The sequence below is a fragment of the Takifugu rubripes genome, chromosome 1 (assembly GCF_901000725.2).
Source record: "Takifugu rubripes chromosome 1, fTakRub1.2, whole genome shotgun sequence".
Taxonomy (NCBI): domain Eukaryota; kingdom Metazoa; phylum Chordata; class Actinopteri; order Tetraodontiformes; family Tetraodontidae; genus Takifugu; species Takifugu rubripes.
Window position 1 is genome coordinate 11,916,296 of NC_042285.1, and position 21,476 is coordinate 11,937,771.

Consider the following 21,476-nt stretch of genomic DNA (forward strand, 5'->3'; position numbering starts at 1 on the left):
TTGCTGAGGGTGTTAGCATGAAGGGGGATGGATGAAAAGAAAGATGTCTTTATCGACGTGTCCGGAACTTAATCCAACCCCGCTGGAGCCTTGGACGGCTGTTTACAGTAATGCTGGATGTTTTCTCCGTTCTAAAGGAAAACAATGGAAAGTTTATCCTTTTGTTTTGTTCTTTTTATGAAAGTTGCTCTGACTTTACCAGACAGAAAAGGTAAATGGTGGCGATGTGAATAAGTTTGACTTGCATGTTCAACAACAGGATCGCATGCTGCCTCCCTGGGACTGAAGCAGCTCAGTGGCACGCCGAGCTTTCCTCGTGTTGTGGGCTTTTCAGGATGGATGATGGTTATTGAAAGGGATGTGAAGCAAGAGTGAAATGGTCAGGGTCAGATCAAGTCCTCCTCCGCACAACAAAACAGGAGAGAAGCGCCCTACAATGGAATGATCTAAATGGAGGACATTTGCTTCTCATTGACCTCCAGCCTCTCAAACGGGGCCCCCCGGTCAGGCGTGGTCCGTTGCCCTGAGTAACCCCATGCAGCACCTCTGTATCCAAGAGCTGTGAATGGAAGCGTTCTGTCCCACTACTGAAATGCATAACCTTGCACCTATGGCCTTCTGCTGTCTGGACACAACCAAGTAGCTGATACCCAAAAGAAACAGGACCAGAACTTTGAGGGATCAACCAATTTACCACATCTTGAATGATGTCAGTGTCAATACCAGTGATGATAAATGTGATTTCAACCCACTATAGGGAACTAAAATATGCAGAAATTACCACGTGTAATTACGCAGAAAACAAAGAGAGACGTTACTTATGATGTGACACAGAACCTTTAAAAAATGGCTCTTTCTTCAACGATCACTTAAACATTGCCCATTTATTTGCTTTCCAAATGAGACATGCCACCACTTCAAAGAGATTGATTACAGCTGCCAAGCACGCATGAAATCATGAGACATATTTTTAGTCATGCCTAAATCATTCCAAGCACCGCAGTTTGGAGGTTAGACCTTTCCTAATGACTTGAGAACAACGCTGCAGACACACACACACACACACACACACACACACACGCACACACACACACACACAGTCCCTCATCACTTGCACACAGAGGCGAAATGGGGGTATGGGTATAGTCTGGCTGTCTGAGTTTGTGTGTGTGTGTGTGTGTTTGTGTTTGTGTTTGTGTGTGTGTGGGACAAAGACAGGAGACGGGGTGGGACGAGGGACACTGAGAGAGTGTAGGTGATCTGACAGCATCTTGACGTCTGCAGGCTGGAAGCAATTTTGCAGGAGGAGATGAACTTAATACAAATTCCTGCCGGTGCAACCGTGCGTCCTGGTCGACCCAAGCTGCCCCAGCTCAGCCTCTGAGAAACCCACACCCCGTGCCCTTCACCCTCCTCACCCGCCTCGACGCTCGCTTGTCATTCACGGCTGCCCTTCACGATTCTGCTCACGGCCGATGCGTCCGCGTTTGTTTGAATTAGAAACGCGATGTTTGAGGAGAGAAGCGTGGTGGGAGTCAATCATCTCACGGCCGAGAGTGACAGTCGATGGCGCCACTGGAGGAATTGAGTTTCACAGTACCTGAAACTGTTTTGTCTCAGCAGACCTCACCACGCAGCCAAAGAATGTAATCCTGGCGGCTCAGCAGCTGTCATGAAGTTCTGTGTCTGATCAAATGATACAGCGACTTTAAACAGAGCCTGGTGGTACTGACTTAGATTAGGGAGTCAAAAAATAAGGCATCGCTCAGACACAATTACTTAAGTTGTAGCTGACATTCAGAACCGGCCGAAGCATTTACATGATTTAAAATGGAAGACATGTTGCCTCTTCCTCACACTGTTCCTTGGGGGGGATCTCATCAGCTGCATCAAAAAGCTGATCACAACCCGCATGATTTGGAAAAACAGAGCACGCCACCATCGAGGTGGCTTGTCTTGGCTTTCTCATTCCAGCTGACTGCTGTCTCCCATTAGGGCATCGTTTTGATCAAATACGGTAATTGCTTTGAGGATTAGATAAAAAATGATACTTTGTAATTGCTCTCTTATGGAGTGGTCAGCTCTTTTTATTCCTGTAATCAGATACCCTGTACTTTTCTGCACCACTGGCACACATGATTGGCCCCAATTAGGCAGTTTGAATGAATGAGACAAATTGAAGACAGGGTTTTATGGGAACAGCTGTCCATCTTCCTCCCTTTTAGACACATCTCCAAGTGAAGCTGAGAAGTCCTTGATGCCAAGAGGGATCGTTTTTTCGGTGTGAATTCATCTGCATAGGAGTGTGTGTGTTGATGTGTGTTGTTGGCATTGAATCACGTCCAGGGCTGATCTGTAGTCACCATGGTGCCCAAGCTGCAGGTGTCCCAGTCCACCTTCAGTCCGAACACGCACCTTCTTACCTCGGGAAAATGCTTTCAACCAGAGTTGGGTTACCACAAGGCAGCACAGACATCTGAGCAACGCCAGGAATGTCCCTCCCCATCAAAGGGTAGCATTTGGCCATTTTTATATCTGCAATTAAACAGGCAGCAGTTAGGGGGAAGAAAGGGAGCAAGTGTGAGAAAGGGCTGGCGAATGATGGAAGAGAGGGAAGAAGCTGGGCTGGAATTTCAGCACCTGCTGGAGCTTCGTCTGCTGCCAACGCAACAATATTGACCCAAACAATGATGACTGCTACTCCCTCCCTGTGTAATGTTCATAAGTCTTTTAGCCATAGCGACCAATGGTGATCCATAGATTTTTGACCAACATAGTTTTTTTTAGCGTGTTTTTAACAAATACTGCTGTTAATTTTATGCAAGTTAAAATCAATATTTAAAAATCAATTTAAACGTTTATAATGATCAATAAATGCCGAGACGCTATGTTCTCCTGGACTCAAACACCAGACAGTGGACACGTGCACAAGCACAATACTGTGTGTTTGAACATACAAACTAAAATTGTTATGTGGTTGAAGCAGTCAATGTGCACTTTGAGCTTTTGAGAATGATCAAAATGGGTATTGGTTACATTTTTTCCCCTTTCAACCATTATTTTTATATCTTATTCTGGTTTGTTATGATTTAAAAAAATAAATAATCAAAGAACAGTGATTGAGGTGTTGCATTTTATTCCAGCGACTCAGATGAAATTTTCTTTTGGTCCCATTTGGACAGGAACCAGTAATGGGACTCATTTGATGGCTGACTATACTTGGCAAAGCTACACAAGTCACTTAATGGATGTTTAAAAAAAAATAAATCATGCTTTCATGCCCCATTCAGAATCTTCACAATATTTCGCCCTCCCACTTTGGCTTCTGTCGTTGTGACTCGGGGGACCTCCGGCTGGCACACCACATCTGACAGCGGTGCACACAGCTATAAAGGCAGTCCAGGATTAATGACATAGCTGGTATAATGCAGAGTGTGTAGTTGTGTATTGTGCTGTATGCTCTATGCACTGAGCTGCGTCGACCATCTGGTAAACGCCACTAGAGTTACAGCAGATCGTAGCTTCGCCCGTGACAGCCTTTCATCGCCAGTTTCAGCGAGCAGCTGGGTTCTGGCGCCCCATAAACAGAATTCCTGCCTGATTTTACAGTTCTTTCCTTTTCCTTGTTCCCGTTAACAATATGTGGATTAGGAGGGGTACCTCAGTCTGCAGGGTTTGGGGCTGGAAAACACCCTGACTTGTTCACTGCTTTTAACTGAGCCACGACACTAATATTAGACTGGGCAAAGGGGGAGACTGAACAACCCAGGTGGTGAGGAAGCCAAACAACCCAATAAGGAGAACATATTTTCCAGCCATGGACACAACTCTGAAAAACATCCATAATGTCAGAGCAGGTGTGTGAAATACACCAGCCACTTTTACACCCACCTACCACCATATTTAAGCAGAGACAGCTGACAGGTGTAGGCTGCTGTATTATATGTATCTATTATACAACTATAGAAATGAATGTTTAATGAATGAATCCAACAGACTTTGATTCTGGGAAAGTACATTGATTAGCTGGTTCCCTGCTGTTATTCTACAGAAGTGGGGTTAGCAGGAAGTCCCTTTGGACACTGTAAAGCCTGCTCATATAAGGGGGTTATCCCCAGGTAGTTACAGCTCAGTTCTTCCATATAGACACATAGACTAAAGTCAAGGCACAATATCCACTGTCATCTCCCCCAATGTATCCCCTCACTCTCCTATCTCAAAGAGTGGATGATAAAACATGAGTAAACTCATGCTAATGCAGCTGTTGCTAACAGTTTATTTTCATACAATGCAGGAATAAGCTTTAGTATGAAATGTTGTTTCTGTCTCATTCAAAGCCTATTCTTAAAAAGTCCAAATAAGGAAGTGGGATCTAAATAGCAGCTTTGGATATATGTGCAGGATTAAATGTTTTTAAAATGCTTCAGTGTGTTGGACCTGATGCTTGTGGTTTAAGCAGCTTCCATGGGCTGCAGATTAACCTCTTCCAGCAATGCCAGTGTTTCTTGTGGTCATGGTTAGAATTACAAATTATCCTGCAAAAAGCAACAGTGTCATTTGATTATTAAAAAAACAGAAAACCCCCCCACAATATTGCTTTTTACATTTGAATAGAATGTGATTACATTTGTTGTTCAGATGTAAATGAGCTCATATTAATTCTTTTGGGTCTTGAGGTGTGTGCACATGTGGATGTTATCTGCAGCCATAAGCCATAAGCCTGGTACCAAGCCATAAGTCATTATATATTTTATTAAAATCAAGCTGATGCAAATATAATAAAATAAACACAGATCTTTTCTAGTGGGATAAAAGGACAGAACAAATGTCTCTATTTACAGTCGAAAATAAAGATTTCCCGGGCAGAGATGTGGCATTAACTAGTGTTTCTTCACATTCCAACAAATACATTGTTCACTTGAACCTCTTAAAGCATGTAGACCTATAACTCTAACTTTCACTAAACTGTAAAATTAAGGTAGAGTAACTCACTACAGTGCACTCGCACAACATAATGGCAAAAGTCGTAGCTCTACTGATCTATCTCTTGCATTTGGGCAGAGATATCAGACTACATTTTCAGACCACTCCTACCATTCATCATCATCATCATCATCATCATCATCATCATCATCATCATCATCATCATATTCACCAAAAGGTTTATTTCACATGAAACTCTTGGCAAGTTGAAATGGAAACCAGGATGAGGAGTGTAACTAGAGTGAGTGCACAGTAATGGCCACAATGTAAGACAAACAAATTAAATTAATCTATAGACCCCTTTTGAAATAACAATGTATAGTACCAGCGGAGATTTGATATTGAGTGAGCAGCATGTTCCATATATCCCCCCTCCCAAAAAGGAAAATAAAGTGGGGGGCATGGGGCAATTGTGGGAGAATGGTATTCCCTAAAAACACTGGAGGCCATATGAAATTGAGCCTAATGCCCTGGAATGCCGCTTCCGTCTGGACCTGTCGATAAAAATAAAGCTTATTGTGATAGTGGGGGTTTACCTCCTCGGTAGAGTAATGAAAAGAAAACTGGCAGAGGTCCCTTTGGGAAAAAGCTCACCTTCTACCCTGCTGGTCATGCACTTGGAAGTGTACGGAATGGATGTGCTGTTTGTGCTTCCCTCTGCATAACTTTTTTGTTCCTGCACGCTTACACAAGCATGGCTTCTTTGGAAACTGTGCACAAACATGCACTTACGCCACGACAGTAAGGAAAAGCTTTGGGGTGAAAGTGAATGATGGGTTTGCAACAACAACAGGTATTTAAGTGACAGTGCAGGTGTGTGTGGCGGTAAAAAATTAGAGGGATGGAATCACCGAGAAGAACCCGTGAAACGAATATATACGATGTACCACACAGGAGCAACCAGACATTACAATCAGGAAAGAAATGAAACCCATCAAGATGCAGAGACTCGCAAAGTGGAGCGTGCATGACCAGGTGAACCTGGGAGTTGAGGGAGGGGGAACAAGAAGCCAACAATCACAAACTGCATGTAAGACAGCTGCACAGGCTGCCTGGAAGCTTTATGAGTCAGCTCAGGTGTGCTCTCTGAAGGGTCTTTAAGGGCCGGAGGATGCATTTAATGAGACCGGCCTGGTGTGACGTGCACGTATTTACTCAAATTTAGAAGAAGAAATATTTTGAATACATACGAACAGCCTGGGCAGAAGATATGTCAAAATTGAGTTTTCCTCACCCTTAGCAACCAAACAACATTCCAACTCTGGGATGGAGAACCTTTCATTTGCCTTTAAGGACCACATTAATTGACTGCTTCTTCTGTTTTCCATTCCGTGTGTGTCTGGATCCTGGTGTTTTTGCCACTGAATAATCTACATTAAACTGCAGGCTCATGGAATCATCATGCTGCTGCTACAAAGTTTGATGTTCAGAATGACGAGATCGAGCATGTGCAAAGTGCCATGACAGAATCCTGCTTTCCTGTAAAACAAATATAATTAATTTGTGTCAATTCACTCTTTGCCTGAACTAAATTTTCCACAAAAAAGTGAGCCCTGAACACAACTTTCCATCTTTCGGTGGGTGGATTGGTTGGTTAGGTATGCGGTGGGGATGTCCAGATGGCCCCTTAATCTCAACCAGATGTTGACATTCAAGAAAAAGAATTAGAGAAATGAAATTATTTAGTCCTGCTGCCTTCAGTAATCAAAACATTCAAGATAATGAAAGTATGTAGAGATACCACAAAGCAAATAAAAATGTGAAGTTTCAACGTAAATACTCGAATCGTCTGCTCTTCCCCGTAATCTCGCTCTCATACAACACAACAATCACAGATAAGTAATTTAATCTGTACAACACCAACAGTTACAAGACAAGGATTGATTTACTGGCTCCGGCTCCAGAGAGGCTCGCGGAACAATGCTGAAAAGCTGCAGCCACAGTGGTCACTGTAGGCGTGGTGTCGGCCATAATGTAGCTCAACACCTTCTAATGGCAGCTCGCTTAAGATGTGTAACCAGACACTGCTGTTCACACCACAAAGCAACGGGTCTTCAGGGACTTTTCAAATAGTGTCTTGTAATTGACTCCCACTGACTGTCAGCCTTAACTGAATGACCGAGTAATCTGATTTGTTGAAAGATAAAGAAGGCAGGAATAGCGTGAGGGTGAAGTCTTAGAGACTAGCCAGCGGTGTGTTTGCTGCAAAATGAAAATCACATCGGCTTGTTCTCTCGTCGCGTAGCTTTACTACTGCGTAATCGGCACCTGGACATGACGAGAATAATGCAATCATAAATCAATTTTCTGCCTGTTTTTTAATGTCTTTCAGCTCATAAATGTTCCTTTTGTAATCAGACAGGGTGGTGGGAGTCTGTAGCATTCCAATGAACTTACAGAGCCCTCTCACCTGGTTGTTATTATACATAGTTTTTGACTGGTAACACCCCACCAGCACCACTAACCCTCTCCTTGCCTCAGCCTTGAAGTCATAATCATTACACGGCCATAGTAGCCTGGCACCCATATTCCCGGGCTTTGCCCGGAGAGGCCAGAGAGCATGAACTTCAGAGATAACCGCCATTTGTGGGTTGCCTATGGCGACACAGAGGGGATCTAGTTGGGTTGAGGAGTTCAGCGCTTCGTCAGGATGCTGCACCTCTGATGTGTTTTTCATTATTCACAAAGCTGCTTCAACAGGCTATGAAAACACTTACTAACGTCTATGCTGTTATTATTTTCAAAACAGGAGGGAATGTGTGTGAAGACCTTTGAGGTCGTGTGAGAAAGCACGCTGTTTCCAGGAGACGGGAGAATTATCAATTTATTACCGATGTCCCATAGCCTCTGAGATGACCTCCTTTAGCAGCCATAAACTATATTTAAGTCTTTTGAAAAAGCAGAAAGTTGCACATCTGGCTCTGTCACTTTCACTGGGGTTTCCCTGCCCCCACCGTCTCGTATTTCTGGGATAGCCTGGACAGGTGCACATTCAGGTGGAGCGCTGCTAAAAGAGCCTTTCTATTGCTCCTTACTGACAGTCTCCATATCTGTGAATATCATTGCTCTTGTGTTATGTGGTGAAGATTTACACACCTGCATGTCATGTTGGATGCGCGCACACACACGTGTGTGTGTGTGTGTGTGTGTGTGTGTGTGTGTGTGTGAATGTGTGTGTGTGGGGAGTTATGTGAGGTCTTTTTGTTCCATCAATTTCTAGACTAAATTTGCTCTATTTTTTTTGACCAGATCCTACACTTTTCATTCTGTCCGTGTGATCTGTAAATACAAACCTTTTTTTTCCTTTCTTGTTTTGGAGAGGATTAAAAACAGCAATGGTTAAAGCCTGGATGGCCTTTGGCCACCATCTACCTGAAGAGCAGTTCTGTCAGTGGAGGCAACACTAACCTTTGACCTTTTATGGCCCTTCTCTGCAGCCACTGCTTGTGTTGGTGCTGCTTTGGACTTTACTTGGCAATGACCTGTGACATACACCCAAAAGTGTTTGCTTTTATTACAGCAATTGCAGCTTCAGTCCATCCTTAGATGTCGTTTTCTGTGTTTTGCACCTACTGAGGTATTTTCCTTTGGACACAATCGCTTAAGTCAACCTTTTTTTGCCTCAGTTTAGCGTTCAGAATTACTACAAAGCACTTGCTTTTACCATCAAGTTAGCGAAGTGTTTTATAGGCCAGTAGTACCACTGTCGAGTGGCATCTGTCAACGGAGCGTGCCCTCGTATGATTCCAAAGCCAGTTTATTTGGATTGATGTGTGGTGCGCTGCCCATATTTTCACAGGTGTCTGCGTTGTTTAACCAAGAGCTTTATTCCTGCTTTCCCTGGCGGACACAAAGCCTTGGTTGTCCAGAACTTCCTCTGGCGGATGAAGACAAGGAATGCTCCGTGTCCAATTCACCTACTGTCCACTAGGTCCTTTCAAAATCATCCCAACCTTTGCTTATGGAATGCCAAACGTCAATCAAGTCCCCTGCTCTTGAATTATTTCTTGATCCATGAATGATCTAAAACGTTTGGACAACTCGGCTTGTTCACTTGCTCTAATTGGTCTGTGGCAGCGTTCCTGCAGGATTTGTGGAAGGAGCTCAAGAGGAGGTCATCTGGCCATCTCAGCGATGATTGTTAAATTGTCAATCACTCAGAGGCCGAACAAGTCAGGCGTGGATCTTTTCATCACAAATTCTGATTGACAGAAAGCGTACAGACATTCAGGGTCCTGTATTTAGAGGGTCAGATAGGTTTTGGGACTGCTGAGTACAGAAGAAATAAATAATGTCAGTGTTATAAATTTAGGAGTGAAAGCACGCTGAGGTTATGGTCAGCACACAGATGTTCATAAATAAAGCCCAACAGAGCATGTTTAAACACTCTATACCACTGCCATCATTATTAGTGAACACCTCACTGAAACCAAAACTAAGATCACTCTGGACTCCACACACCCAAGTGTGACCTGAAACGTTCCCGGCTGATACCGGAGCGCCTCAGCTTCGATCCTTCATTGTATTACAAAGAGAGGCACGATAAGAACTTGCCCTCTGTCTCTCCCTCTATATGTCATCCTTTAACAACTTTCCTCTTCAGCCTTGTTTGCCTTTCCATCCTCACAGACAGGAGGCATCGCTCACCTTTCACATAACATCACATGGTAGCAATCAGAGCGGGCTTTGGCAGACAAATTAGGGCAGTTCATGAGGACCGGAGATCAGTGCAGAGGAGGGAAAGCTGGTGCTAAATGCCAACAGATGGGCCCTGAAGTGGTACAAGGTTAGAATCTAGCCTGAGGTGTCAAACAGAAAGAAATACCTGTGCCCAGAGGAAAGGGGAATAACCACACCAACAACTTTTTTCCTTGTAAGTTTCAAGCAACAGAAGACTCCACATCTTGGAAATACTAAGAAAAGAATGTTGGCAGCTAATTTTACATGCGTTTTAGAAGCTTTTCAACCAAGGGTTTATCCAAGAACCAATTCTCTTCTGAGCATCACATGAAGAAAATTGCTATATGTATTCCAGAAAATGAGTCAGATTTGTTTAAACACAGCCTGTCCAAGGATTACCACTGAATTATGCATATTTTTTCACATGTTTGGCTGAGATGTGGGTGCAGCTGAAGGCCAATTCGTTCTATGGCACATTTTTACCAATCAGCTTGTCATCGATGATAAAACATGACTTAATAAAGCTTGTTTTTGAAATACAGTATAACAATTCAGAACGTATTTCTTCTGAATCATCACATGGCTGCAATGTAGCTGTTTTTCTCGTGGTTATATTGCACTTTCCATGCTTTGAATTAATGATTAATTGGTCCCCCGTGTCAAAACCAAACGTGTGTCATACAGCCCAACTAAACAATGAGGGCATTGGGAATAAGCTTTTATGCTTCCAAATTTATAGCTAAGACCTCAGTCACATCCCATCCAACAACAGTGTCTGATTTCAGAATCGCAAAGTTGTCCTAAAACCATAAAATCCTGTGTTCACAGCCAAAAACATCACCACAATTAATTTTTATGCATCATTAAAGCAGTTTTTGTCAATGCTGCGGTGGAAGCTCAGCGTTGTAGTTCTTAATGAATATGGAAGAATATTAGCATTAATAATCTCTATCAATATTTATAGGTTTAACTAATCCCGATATTGTGATCATAATGCAACACACACACACACACACACACACACACACACACACACACACACACACACACACACACACACACATTCCTTCTATGTTACAGGCTTTGAAGAGATGGACTCATCCCCATTTTCAACAGTACCCAATCAAACACAGAACTGCAGGGTGGATTAGGAGCAGGCTTAGGCTGCACAATGCTCCTATCAGAGACCACACTGGTTTTAAATTACCCCCGATTCCCGAATCATTTTCAATCACTCACTGGCCCAATAAAGTTGGATTCTCAAGTTAAAAAGACAAACAAAGAAACACACAATCTCAGTTTTGTGCAACAGCAGTACTCCAATTCTGGACATCACGCGTTTGTTTCTGGGGAAACTGAGAATCGTGGTTGTGATTAGCCCACGTCTGTGTGTGTTTGAAAGTGAGAGAAGGCATTCTCCTCAGGAGGATGAAATCTTTTTTTTCCTCCAGTGGAAAACTAAAAAGAAGGAAAACTGGAGAGATTGAAGGACGACAAATGTACAAGCAGAGGTGTGGTCATTGTCACGCATGCTGTCAGTTCCAGAGGGAGTGGTGCGTCTTCAGACGACAGCTGGTTTCACTCAGCCAAAAGACGTGGATTGAGGAGAGAGGGAGAGCGAGAGGATCAGACCTTCACCTCTGAATATTTATGCTCTGGGTCCACACAGATTTCTCGCCACATTTTTTGCGGTCTTTCAGAGAGGTGGTGGGTGGGGAGGTTAGCACTTGGTGACCCGCACACACTCGCGTACAAGCGTGCATGAGTGTTCGCAGACACGCTCAGATATTAGCACATGCCTTTAGTGCCTCCATAGGGAACAAGGGGGAAAAAGGGAAAGAAATAAGAAAGGGGAATATGTCTTCATTAGAATGGAGAGTTGTGAATGTGATGAAAAGCAAGAAAAATGCATTCAAGAAAAATAGAAAATGCAAGAAACAGACACACGCACAGACTCCATCCTGAAAATAGTGTGATTGAGCTTTGAAGCAGACCGATGATAGGGCTCAGTTTAAAGGCAAAGAAGCCGCTTTGGCAGCTTATGAAAGCCCGACTGGTCAACCCCCCCTCCCCCCTCCTCTGGTTGGTGATGTGGTTTTTCTGGACATGTGTGAGTGTCAGTACATGGAGGAGGGAGAATGGGGAGTACTGGGCCAAACCTGCTTTTGAATTTAATGGCACGTCTCTCTGAAGCTCAGTTTTACCTGCAAACATGGTGAAGTTCACAGATAAACAGTCTTTTCACTAGTAATGATATTGTGATTTTCAGCGACCATACGACTGTGACTGTATTTATCAAGCTGTTGATGGGGCTAACATGGCAACATGCACCATCTAAACCATCTAAATAAGCAAACATGTGCTTAAAGAAACGGTCCCAGATCAGCCCAATCATTCTTTTCTGTGGTTTGTGGTTTTTGGTTTCCCTTTGGACCCTGAGATGTAGCCAAAACAAACTGGTCATCTTCGTCGGTTAATGGCTGCAGAGAGTCCGCGTTGGATGTACGTGATTCAAATACATGTGCTTGTTGGTAAAATAAGACAAAACAGGGTAATCTGGAGTGAGTCATCAGTTTTTGATTTAAATTCACCAGAATGGATGGAACCGGCCTGTTTGGTTAGAGGGTGGAGAGATGAGGAGATTGTAGGTGAGAGAGAGACGGCGGGAGAAACAGAGGGGTTTCCTGCTTTGGGGAGTTGGGTTTCCTCCGAGGTGAGCTCCGTATTCAAGTGTGTGTGTCTCAGTGTTTATTTACAGAGCTTGAGCTCTGTTCATAGAGGAGTGAAACCACACTGGCTGACAGTCTCCCTCAGTCTAGTCCAGAGGGTGGAAACACACCAGAGCAGTGCTTCGCGTACACACGCATACTTTCCAAGGCGGAAACACGCATATCAGCTAACGACTGGAATTAAAGAGACAACACGTGGCTCATTAACTAATAATTTATTTTTTTATCATTTAGTTTAAAAAGTCAGTGGTTCGTTGCCTCAGAGGAAAAATGTACAAGGAAGACTTTGATATAATAAAGTGAGGAGCAGAAGTGGCACGAGGGATGAATCCATTTGTTCCCCAAGAAGGGTCGGTTGTCATTTTTTTTTGTAATTAAAGCATTATTCCCAAGCCATTAATGTAACGCAGAGTGCCGGGTCATCGTGTCGGCTGCTGTCCGTGCCTCTTGGAGAAGCACAGGGTCCGAACAGCACGTGTCACATTTTTACTCTGCAAAGTCATTCGTAAATGGGTGACTGTTGCCTGGAAACGCCAGAAAACCTAAAGGAATACATTCTGCGTAGCATCTGAACCACATCTTTGTGGTCGTGATCACAAAAGCATATGTTTCTGGTTTCTACATCCATATAACATCATCTGGTTTGAACATCCACACACGTGAGTCATCCACGACAAAGTGACGTTTTAAAAAACGACAACACAAATGGCGAGAGGCGTGTTCAGTACATATTTACACCATTATAAAAACGTGTAAAGACCTATTAAACAAGGCGAGCTGGATGTGAAGAAGAAGAAAGACGGGGAGGAGGTGTGAAAAACGTAGTTCTCCATCATACGCTGCTCAAGCAAACAATAAAATGTGGCAAAACGGAAAAATCATCCATAAAGTCTGCCTTTGCCTTCATGTGCATATCACTTGTTGACTCGGGTGGAGGGGGCACCAACACACACATACACACACATGCACACACACAGACACACACACACACACACACACACCTGTGAATGCAATAAATGCTGTTAAGGGGGGAACAAAGCACACCAGTTATGGCCTCAGTTCCACTGCCAAGCTGCCCGGGCTTGTTAAAGGAAAACAACAGGACGGCTCTCTGTATGAAGCTCGCTAAACAGTTTTCACGAGACTGTACTTCCACCCTCCGAACAACATCTGGCTCTCTCATACTCCTTATCTTTATTCCGACATTCAGGGTGGGCACTTAACAGGAAGAAGCAGAGAGCCAGCGGGCTCAAAAGAACCCAGAGGATTTCGTTCAGGTTTTTACGTTCGCAAATCGAAAGTCCAGATTTAAGAGCAGTAATGTGTTGGGTGTTTAAGGAACTGAGTGCCAGAGAGGCCTCGTGGGCACGTAATTTGACCATCAATCACAACGTGTCACGCTACACGCGCATACCAGCGCGAGGAGGCCGGTGCGGTTCCACCACCACCTGTCATACAGACCGCCGTGAACAACTAATAACAGCTTGGCTCTGCATTTTCCTTGTTTGCACCTCAGTCCTTTCAGAAAAAGCGGGTTATGGATCATTTCTGGATAGAGGAACATGTCGTTACGAGAGAAAAATATTAGCATAACACGTACATTCAGAGCCTGCACCTGTGTGAGTGTGTTTTTCACAGTTTGATACACGGGTTCAGATACAGCATAGTGCAGAACAGCCGGCCACTGAGACGGATGTTCGTTGGCAGTCTGGTTCTGTGCTGTCGCCGATCTAAAAACAATGAGTCCATGACAAGAAAGAGCTTAAAACTGGCCTTTGAGAGGGAAGGTGGCTGACATGTAGAAGAGAGGCATTTTTGACAGGATGACAAACCAAACAAACGACCACAGTCAGAAAAATGTGGTCACTTGCTCTCAGCGCGTGCACACACACACACACACACACACACACACACACACACACACACACACACACACACACACACACACACACACACACACAGGCCGCTACACTGGCTCCAAGTGCCCCTTAAAATCTGTGTTTATCTTTTCCTCTTTCTCAGAAATAAGTGGAAATGTGCTTTATAAAATGAAATAAAAGCAAAAGGCAGATAAAAAGCTGGAGAGCACCCAGATGGTTCTCTGTGGTTTTCGTTAGTCCTGACCTCCACAGTCCCTTAATTGAATTTAAAAACTGACTATGCTTATTTGGCAAAGGATGACAGGGACCGTGTTATGGTGGGCAAGTAGATGACTTGGGTAGTTTTCCTTTGGAATTCAATGCTCATACTGGTTTAGGTCTTCTGCTCACGTTAAGATTATGATGGACCAGCAAAAACCACAAACATGCAAACACAACAAAGCACACGAGGAATGAAATGTGAGCTTCTTGTGTAATAATACAATCAGTGAGCACTAAAAACTTTCCAGCCTCATTCATTTTGTCAAAATACGCTCGCGAAACACATGGATGTGGTATTTATCGAACTTGTTTCGTTTTACTGCATGAAAAGGAACCCTCAATTCTCTTATTTTGGCAAACAACAGCCTGCCAGTCAACGGACACATCAGCACAAGGTTCGCACGTATAAATACAAATGATGACACTGGGCACACAGCTTAACATCTAGATGGACAACACCGAGCAGGGCACCGATCTGTGAAGAAAAACTATTCAGAAGCCTCCGTGGAAATATCAGAATCGTTCTGAAATTCCAGCCGTTTGCCCACACAGGATAATTGTTCTTCCTGACAGTGACAAGCAATGAGTCATGATGGTGATGCACGACTTTGGAAACCACTCACGAGAGGATGCGCCTTCCCTGGAGCCCTGGGATGTGACTCATGCATGCTAAAAGCTTTACTCAGCCTAGAAACGCAACCAGAGGACACATCTATAGAATGAATATTTCGCTGGGATATGAAAGGATGAGATAATACAAAGGATATAAACTCTACTATCGAATACTTGCAGATATAACAACCTACATGAGCAGTTTAGTCTGTGAGGGCCGTCTGGTGGCAGCAGCAGTGGTAGCGTGACTGAGGTTTGCTGTGGAAATTGTCCCTGTAATGGGAGCCCTTGATTCCTCACAGGACGAGAGTTTCACAATTACAGCCTGTTGAAGATACTGCAAAGACCAGGAGCCGGCAGACCCTATTTATTCAAATGTTTTCAGTTTGTTTCCGGAACATTGAGCCGGGGAAGATCAGTCAGTTGTCAAAAAAAAAAAAAAAATCCTGGAAGAGGTCTGTGAAGAGTGAGCACTGGTATTACGATGTCAGACTGAGGGGCAGGAGAGATTCAGCCATGACAGGAACAGAGGAAGAAGAGGAAGAAGGGGGGGTCAGGCCGAGGGTCGCCTTTTTGGGGTGGACATTTCTGCTGTCGTCGTCAAGGGGAGGGAATGGCGTCTCTTTAGTGTACACTTCATACCCTTTTTAATGGTCCCTTTTTAAGGCAAACCAATCGACAACTGACAAATCTTGAAAAAAAGTAAAATAATTATACAATTTACACAAATCATAGTCCTTCAAACAGGTAGGGTACATGCAGTTTTTCTAATGTGTTCCTGTGATGGGGAAAGATTTTGGTGATCAGTGGGTTCATGGAAGCGGCTGATCCAGGGAGAGGTAGGGATGGGCGCTCGCTATTCCATCACACTTTGTTGCACTTCCCCTTCTTCTCTTTGCGCTGGAACTTCCTCAGGCGTCTTGTCCAAACGTCCCTCCACTGGATCACCAGGCTGTTCTTATCAGCCATTAGGCCCACTCTCTCTGCTCCTGGACTGGGGGCTCCGGGACTGGGCCCAGATCCTGGACCCACAGCGGTCCCACCGTCGCTGCCTCCCATCACCAAGAATCGTTTGCTCATCTGGATCTTGGGGCACTTGCAGGCCAGGTCCTTCATGTGGACCCAAAGGACGTTATCGCCTCGCTTTAAGGGCTCACCACGGCTCTTGTACACCGACACCACATTCACTGAGAACTTGGCCCAGTCTCCAATGGTCTCCATATCCAGAACATTGACTTGGACCGCTATAGACACATTTATACACAAAAATATGCTGAGGTTAATACATCATATACTGAACATTTAGAATCACTCTTGTTCGACTGACTGTCTTACCATAATCCTTTTTGCAATATTTCTTCATGTTGATCTTCAGATTTCCTTTGACTGGTTTACAGTAGGACTCACAATCTGCAGAAACAAGCAGAACCATCGCTTCAGTTAAACCAGCTGAGAACACCACAGCTCTTCTGCTGACACTCATATTCCACGCATAATGGGACGCTTACACACTTCAAATTGCCGAGGTTACATTTTAAGACAATTTCACACCGTATCACAGTGCATTATGGGGAGCTCTGGGAGCACAGAAATGAGGAGAAGCACATCTGTTATGCAAAGTCTGTGCGACTTAACACAGTTTTATGTACTGTGAAAGCACACAGAGGCAGATGCGGGCGGGCGGATGCCGTTGAGCCTGGTCTGCATAGCTAAAGGACAACAAAGACTAAATCACACATCCAATGGCAGCAGCGAGAGGCAGGTGAAACATACCAGAGTGGAAAAAAAGTGTTGCGTTTGACATGTTTTCAGGGATCTTGAAGAAAAACAGAGCGTGGTGGAAGCAGTTCATGGTTGGATGCAGTTGAATAGGCCTTGGCTGCCAGTGTGATGACTGAGACCACACGTTGGACAGATGACCTCTACTGACCATGTATAGGTAGAGCTGTCAGTGGTGAGGTGTCTTCAGAAGAGGTATGAAAAAATAAAAAGGCAGCTCAATTTAAGTAATTTTGAAATCACTTTGGCCGCAATATTCCGGTTTCTCTAAGGCCAAAAGTTTAAAAGAAAAAAAGTATTTTTTCTTTAAATGACACTTTCCACTGCAGACATGTAAGTTGGAATAAGTTTAACGCAGCCTGTGTAACTAACACATAAAAATATTGTTCTGTCATCACAGTGTTTTAAGAGGGGTTCTAGATAATCACAAAAAAGAGGGCTAAAGAAAATCTTGTATTCATCCCACAATACAATATTAAGAAATTTGAAATATAGTTTCAAAAACAGAGTGGTATGACTGCTTTTAAAATATCTTCCTATAGTCCTGACAGTATCCACTTAATATGCATCCTCTCTACTCGCTGCTACATGTTTGTAATAACTATGTTTTAAAATACTACCTACAGTATATTATTATAGTCCAGACCATCCTAAAATGCGATGTTAGTGCCTGCTAATAATAAATCCTGGTCACCTTTGCTGTCTATCACGGTGATCTGGATTATATCTTCTGATGCTGGATAATGCTAATGCTAACAAACATCTTGCCTTTTCATTTAAGTTTATACATGGAAAAAAAAACAAAAAAACAACTGGCAGTTCCAAAGGTGTTTAGAGTGGTATAGAGGTAAGGCAAATTCAGTGGAAAAGTGAAATAATGGTGAGCTACATGAAACAGGCACTGTTGATCATTGCCGCACATGACGTGATGCCACTGGATTTTATAAACCGTACACATTTGGATCCATTTATTCCACTCACAAAACTATGGGAACAGTTTAAAAGTTACAAATATGAACATTTTCCAACACAGATCAGAGAAATTCTGAGAAGCTGACCATTCTGCTCACTTAGAATGTCAGGGCATGAAACTGAAAAACCACATGCGACTAACAGGTTTGGTATCCGCGGTCAGGCCTTCAGAGGGGAAACCATTCAGTCCCGTTGCTTCCCAAATCAAATAAAGTTGCTGGACATCAAACACAGCAATTAGGATGTAAAAATGGCCACGAGAGAGAGGAATTACATTTTCTGAGCTGCATCAGAGTGGAGTGTTACATTGTTCATTTTGGGGGCGAGACGGATGGAGCAATGGAAGAAGGGAAAAAACAGGGGAACGAGGAGCTCATAAAAACGTCCAGGAGGCTTGGCCATATATCAGAGTGCTGGAGGTTTTATTAGCCAGAGAAAGGAGAGAAAATGAATAAAAAGGGGAAAGAAAGAGCAGATGGTAACTTCCAATAACCTCAAGACAGGATAAAAAAAATGAGTTGAGGTGTGGATGCAGACGCTGTGCAAAAGGATGGATTTATGTGTGTGTGTGACCGACAGACCGATATTAAAGATGGCGGCTTGGTTTTTCATTATAAGTCAGTGTGTGGTTTCATGTGCAGATCGTTACCGTCTCTGTAGGTTCTGCATTTGTGTGAGACTAGCATGCAGCCCTGCATCTGCATGGCTTTCATTAGACCATTATCACTCTGTGTGTGTGTGTGTGTGTGTGTGTGTGTGTGTGTGTGTGTGTGTGCCCAAAGGTATAAAATTGAGTTTTCCCACGAAGACTCTTCCTTTGCTCTTTACCTGAATCACCCACTGACTTGCACTTGGCACTCTGCTGGGGCTCCAGATGCCCCTGATCTGTTGAGCCCCTCTCATTGTGCCATGACAAGGACAAATTGCACCCACCGCCTCTGAGGTTTCTAGTTTCACGGTAGCTTCAGAGGGAGAAAGATGGGGCAAATTCTCTGGTCCATTTTGGTAGGACCTGAGCTGAATTGGCGATCAACAACTCTTGTGTTCTTAGACCTGGTAACATTTTCCCAGGGAAGCAAAAAAACCCACCAGAGAGGCCTTTGAGTGCCTGTGCTAAGAAATTTCTTTTCCAAAAGGCTCTGAAGTACAAACAGTATAAATTCAAAAAACCCTTTATCATATGAAAATGTGTAATGAAAAATATGTTGATAATTGGCAGAAAATGGAAAAACAGGGTGGCACAATAGAAAATTGTTTTTCTTGTAAACATAAACAATAGTTGGAGCCAAAATGCCAATAAGATTAGGAATTCAGTTGTGTTGAGATAATTATTAGTTTACTTCATAAATCTATTGGCAGGAAAGCAAATATCATCAACTTTCAATAGAAATACCCGTCTCTTTACTATTAGCTTTTAGCTTTAAAGGTGGCCATCTTTCTAAATAAAAGTGAAAATACACCTTGTTGGAAGCCTTTATGGAACAACATCTGCGATGAATTAATGCAATAAATAAAAATAAAGCGTCTTTTCCAACATTCCGATTATGAGGACACAGATACAAAAAAGTAAGGGAAGGATAACTGAATGCAGTCTGTGTTGGACATTCGAGACAGAACAAATTTCCCCTTGATCGGGCAGAAAAACCCTCTTTCATGCCTGAGAACTCCTCTTTCCACTGTGTCTCCCAGCTAACGTTTAACTAATTGTCTGTCTATCTGCTGGCCTTGGCCTCAGACTGCTGCTGTGCCGAGTACAGCTCCACTTTCTGGAGGTTAGCAGGGAAACTGCGCCACTGACACTGATTTTTAAGACAATGGAAAAAATTCTGCAGGTCCCAGTTCACTCATTTTATGTGGAGAATTTCAAAAGACAGGACCAACCCTTCATTAATATTTATTCCACACCTTAAAAGTCAAGTCCAGAAATGCAGTACTTAAAAAAAACGTGTTTTTGTTCCTCTCATAAAGCAGCGGTGCTTAAGGGGTGAGGTGCAGAGAGCGTCTACCGACCTGCTGGTTCCTCTGTGCTGCTCACCACAGCTGTGGGGCTGACCACTGGGATTTCTGCAAAGCACACCAGAAACACAGTCATCTCACTGGTTAAATGCACGTTCTTACCTTTCAAGTATGGTCTAAATGATCTGGCTCTGTGGCTGCTAACAGTGCATGAGCAGTCAAAGAACTGAAGCATGTCTGAATTCAATAAAAGTAATTCCACAGACATTTATGAATATGTGAATACACCCACAACAGAATAGAAAGTTTAGGCTAATCGTAAGGAGGAAAAAACAGCAGGCTTATAACACTGTAAGTTTGGATTGTGACTTATGTCAACAATGCACCCAAGAACACGCGGGGGATTTGGAGTCAGACATGCTAGATAAACACTGACAGAGATACTTATTGGTGGTGAAAGCGAAGAAGAGCTCAAACAAACCATGAATTCCACAGACCAAAGCGGTGGTTTTTCCAACATTTTAAGGAATATGTTGAAAGATCCTGTACTGTGTAAGTCGAGGAATGAAATGCATGTCTGATGATCCCATTTCGGCTTTCAGTACATGCAATAATCCTGTTATGGAGAAGTCAGTCGGTTCAAAGCTCACGCTCGATACCTCTGGGTGAGAGCGTGTCTGCCTTAGATTGGTGTTGTCCTCCTGAAACAGATGCTGGGTCGACATGGCGGCGTAACTCTAATGCAAGCGTAGACAAATGGACAGATGGCACGGGCTAATTTTGGTTGGATCATCTTGAGACAGATGCGACACTCCCTCCCTGTGCCCGCTGGCTGTTCTCAAGCTGGTGGAATTCCTCCAGGACCTCACTTGTAAATGTATTCAACTTTCTAATACAAATGCTGCCGTTAACAACAGGCTCTCTGCTTTAACCGCAGCCACTGGGAAGGCTGGCTTTGCCTCCATCCTCAGGATCTGCTTTTCATTGGGAGGCTGATGGTTTAAACCAAGCGAGCAGGACAGTACCGGTGGGCGGTTGTTGGAGCGAGACAAGGAACAGTTGTGTCTCTGAAATCATGGACACCCCACCAACAAAAACAAACAAGGGCCCAGAGCTTAGCAAAGGCAGGCGCAGCTGTTGGAAGGAGCTTGTTTTCCGCGTGCCCTTTACGGTCACATCTCGCAAAGATGGACAGATGATGAAAGGATCATTCAAATGAGGGCTGCCGCCATCATACTAATTGGCAGCTTAAGGGGCTTGTCTTCTCACCATGAGGCCGCAGACATGCATACGCAGTTGTCATTAATACTGTCATGGATCCAAACATGTTCATGTACTTAAATACAGATTAAGACTGAATGGAATATTTATCCTAGCTTATATCTCATTTTGGATTGAGAATACATCGTTATTCGACTCCAACTGTGAGACAAATCCAGAGAATTAGTGAAATGGGCCAATTCAATTAAGCCTTTCTCGCTGTTCTGGGTTGCTTCAGTAGCATTCGTTAAGCGCGGGCTCTGCCATGCATGACTACAGTTGTTTCCTCCGTCTGCCATCTGCTGCAGAGCTGCATGTCAGAGGAACAACATTGGCAGTGTGAGGCTCAATATAGCGGGAAATG

At 43.6% G+C, this 21,476-nt stretch overlaps 1 protein-coding gene across 2 annotated transcripts in view; it reads right to left on the bottom strand.

Annotated features, from left to right (window-relative positions):
• Window positions 1–12,753: 12,753 nt before the first annotated feature.
• Window positions 12,754–21,476, bottom strand: part of ntn2 (netrin 2) — a 34,584-nt gene continuing 25,861 nt past the window's right edge. For both annotated transcript variants that reach the window (XM_011603404.2, XM_003961423.3), the window contains exons 5-7: window positions 19,907–19,960; window positions 16,481–16,555; window positions 12,754–16,389 (exon numbers count right to left, since the gene is read on the bottom strand). In XM_011603404.2, coding sequence (XP_011601706.1) covers window positions 16,010–16,389; window positions 16,481–16,555; window positions 19,907–19,960 — 509 coding nt within the window. In that variant the 3' untranslated portion in view covers window positions 12,754–16,009. The remainder of the gene's footprint in view (window positions 16,390–16,480; window positions 16,556–19,906; window positions 19,961–21,476) is intronic.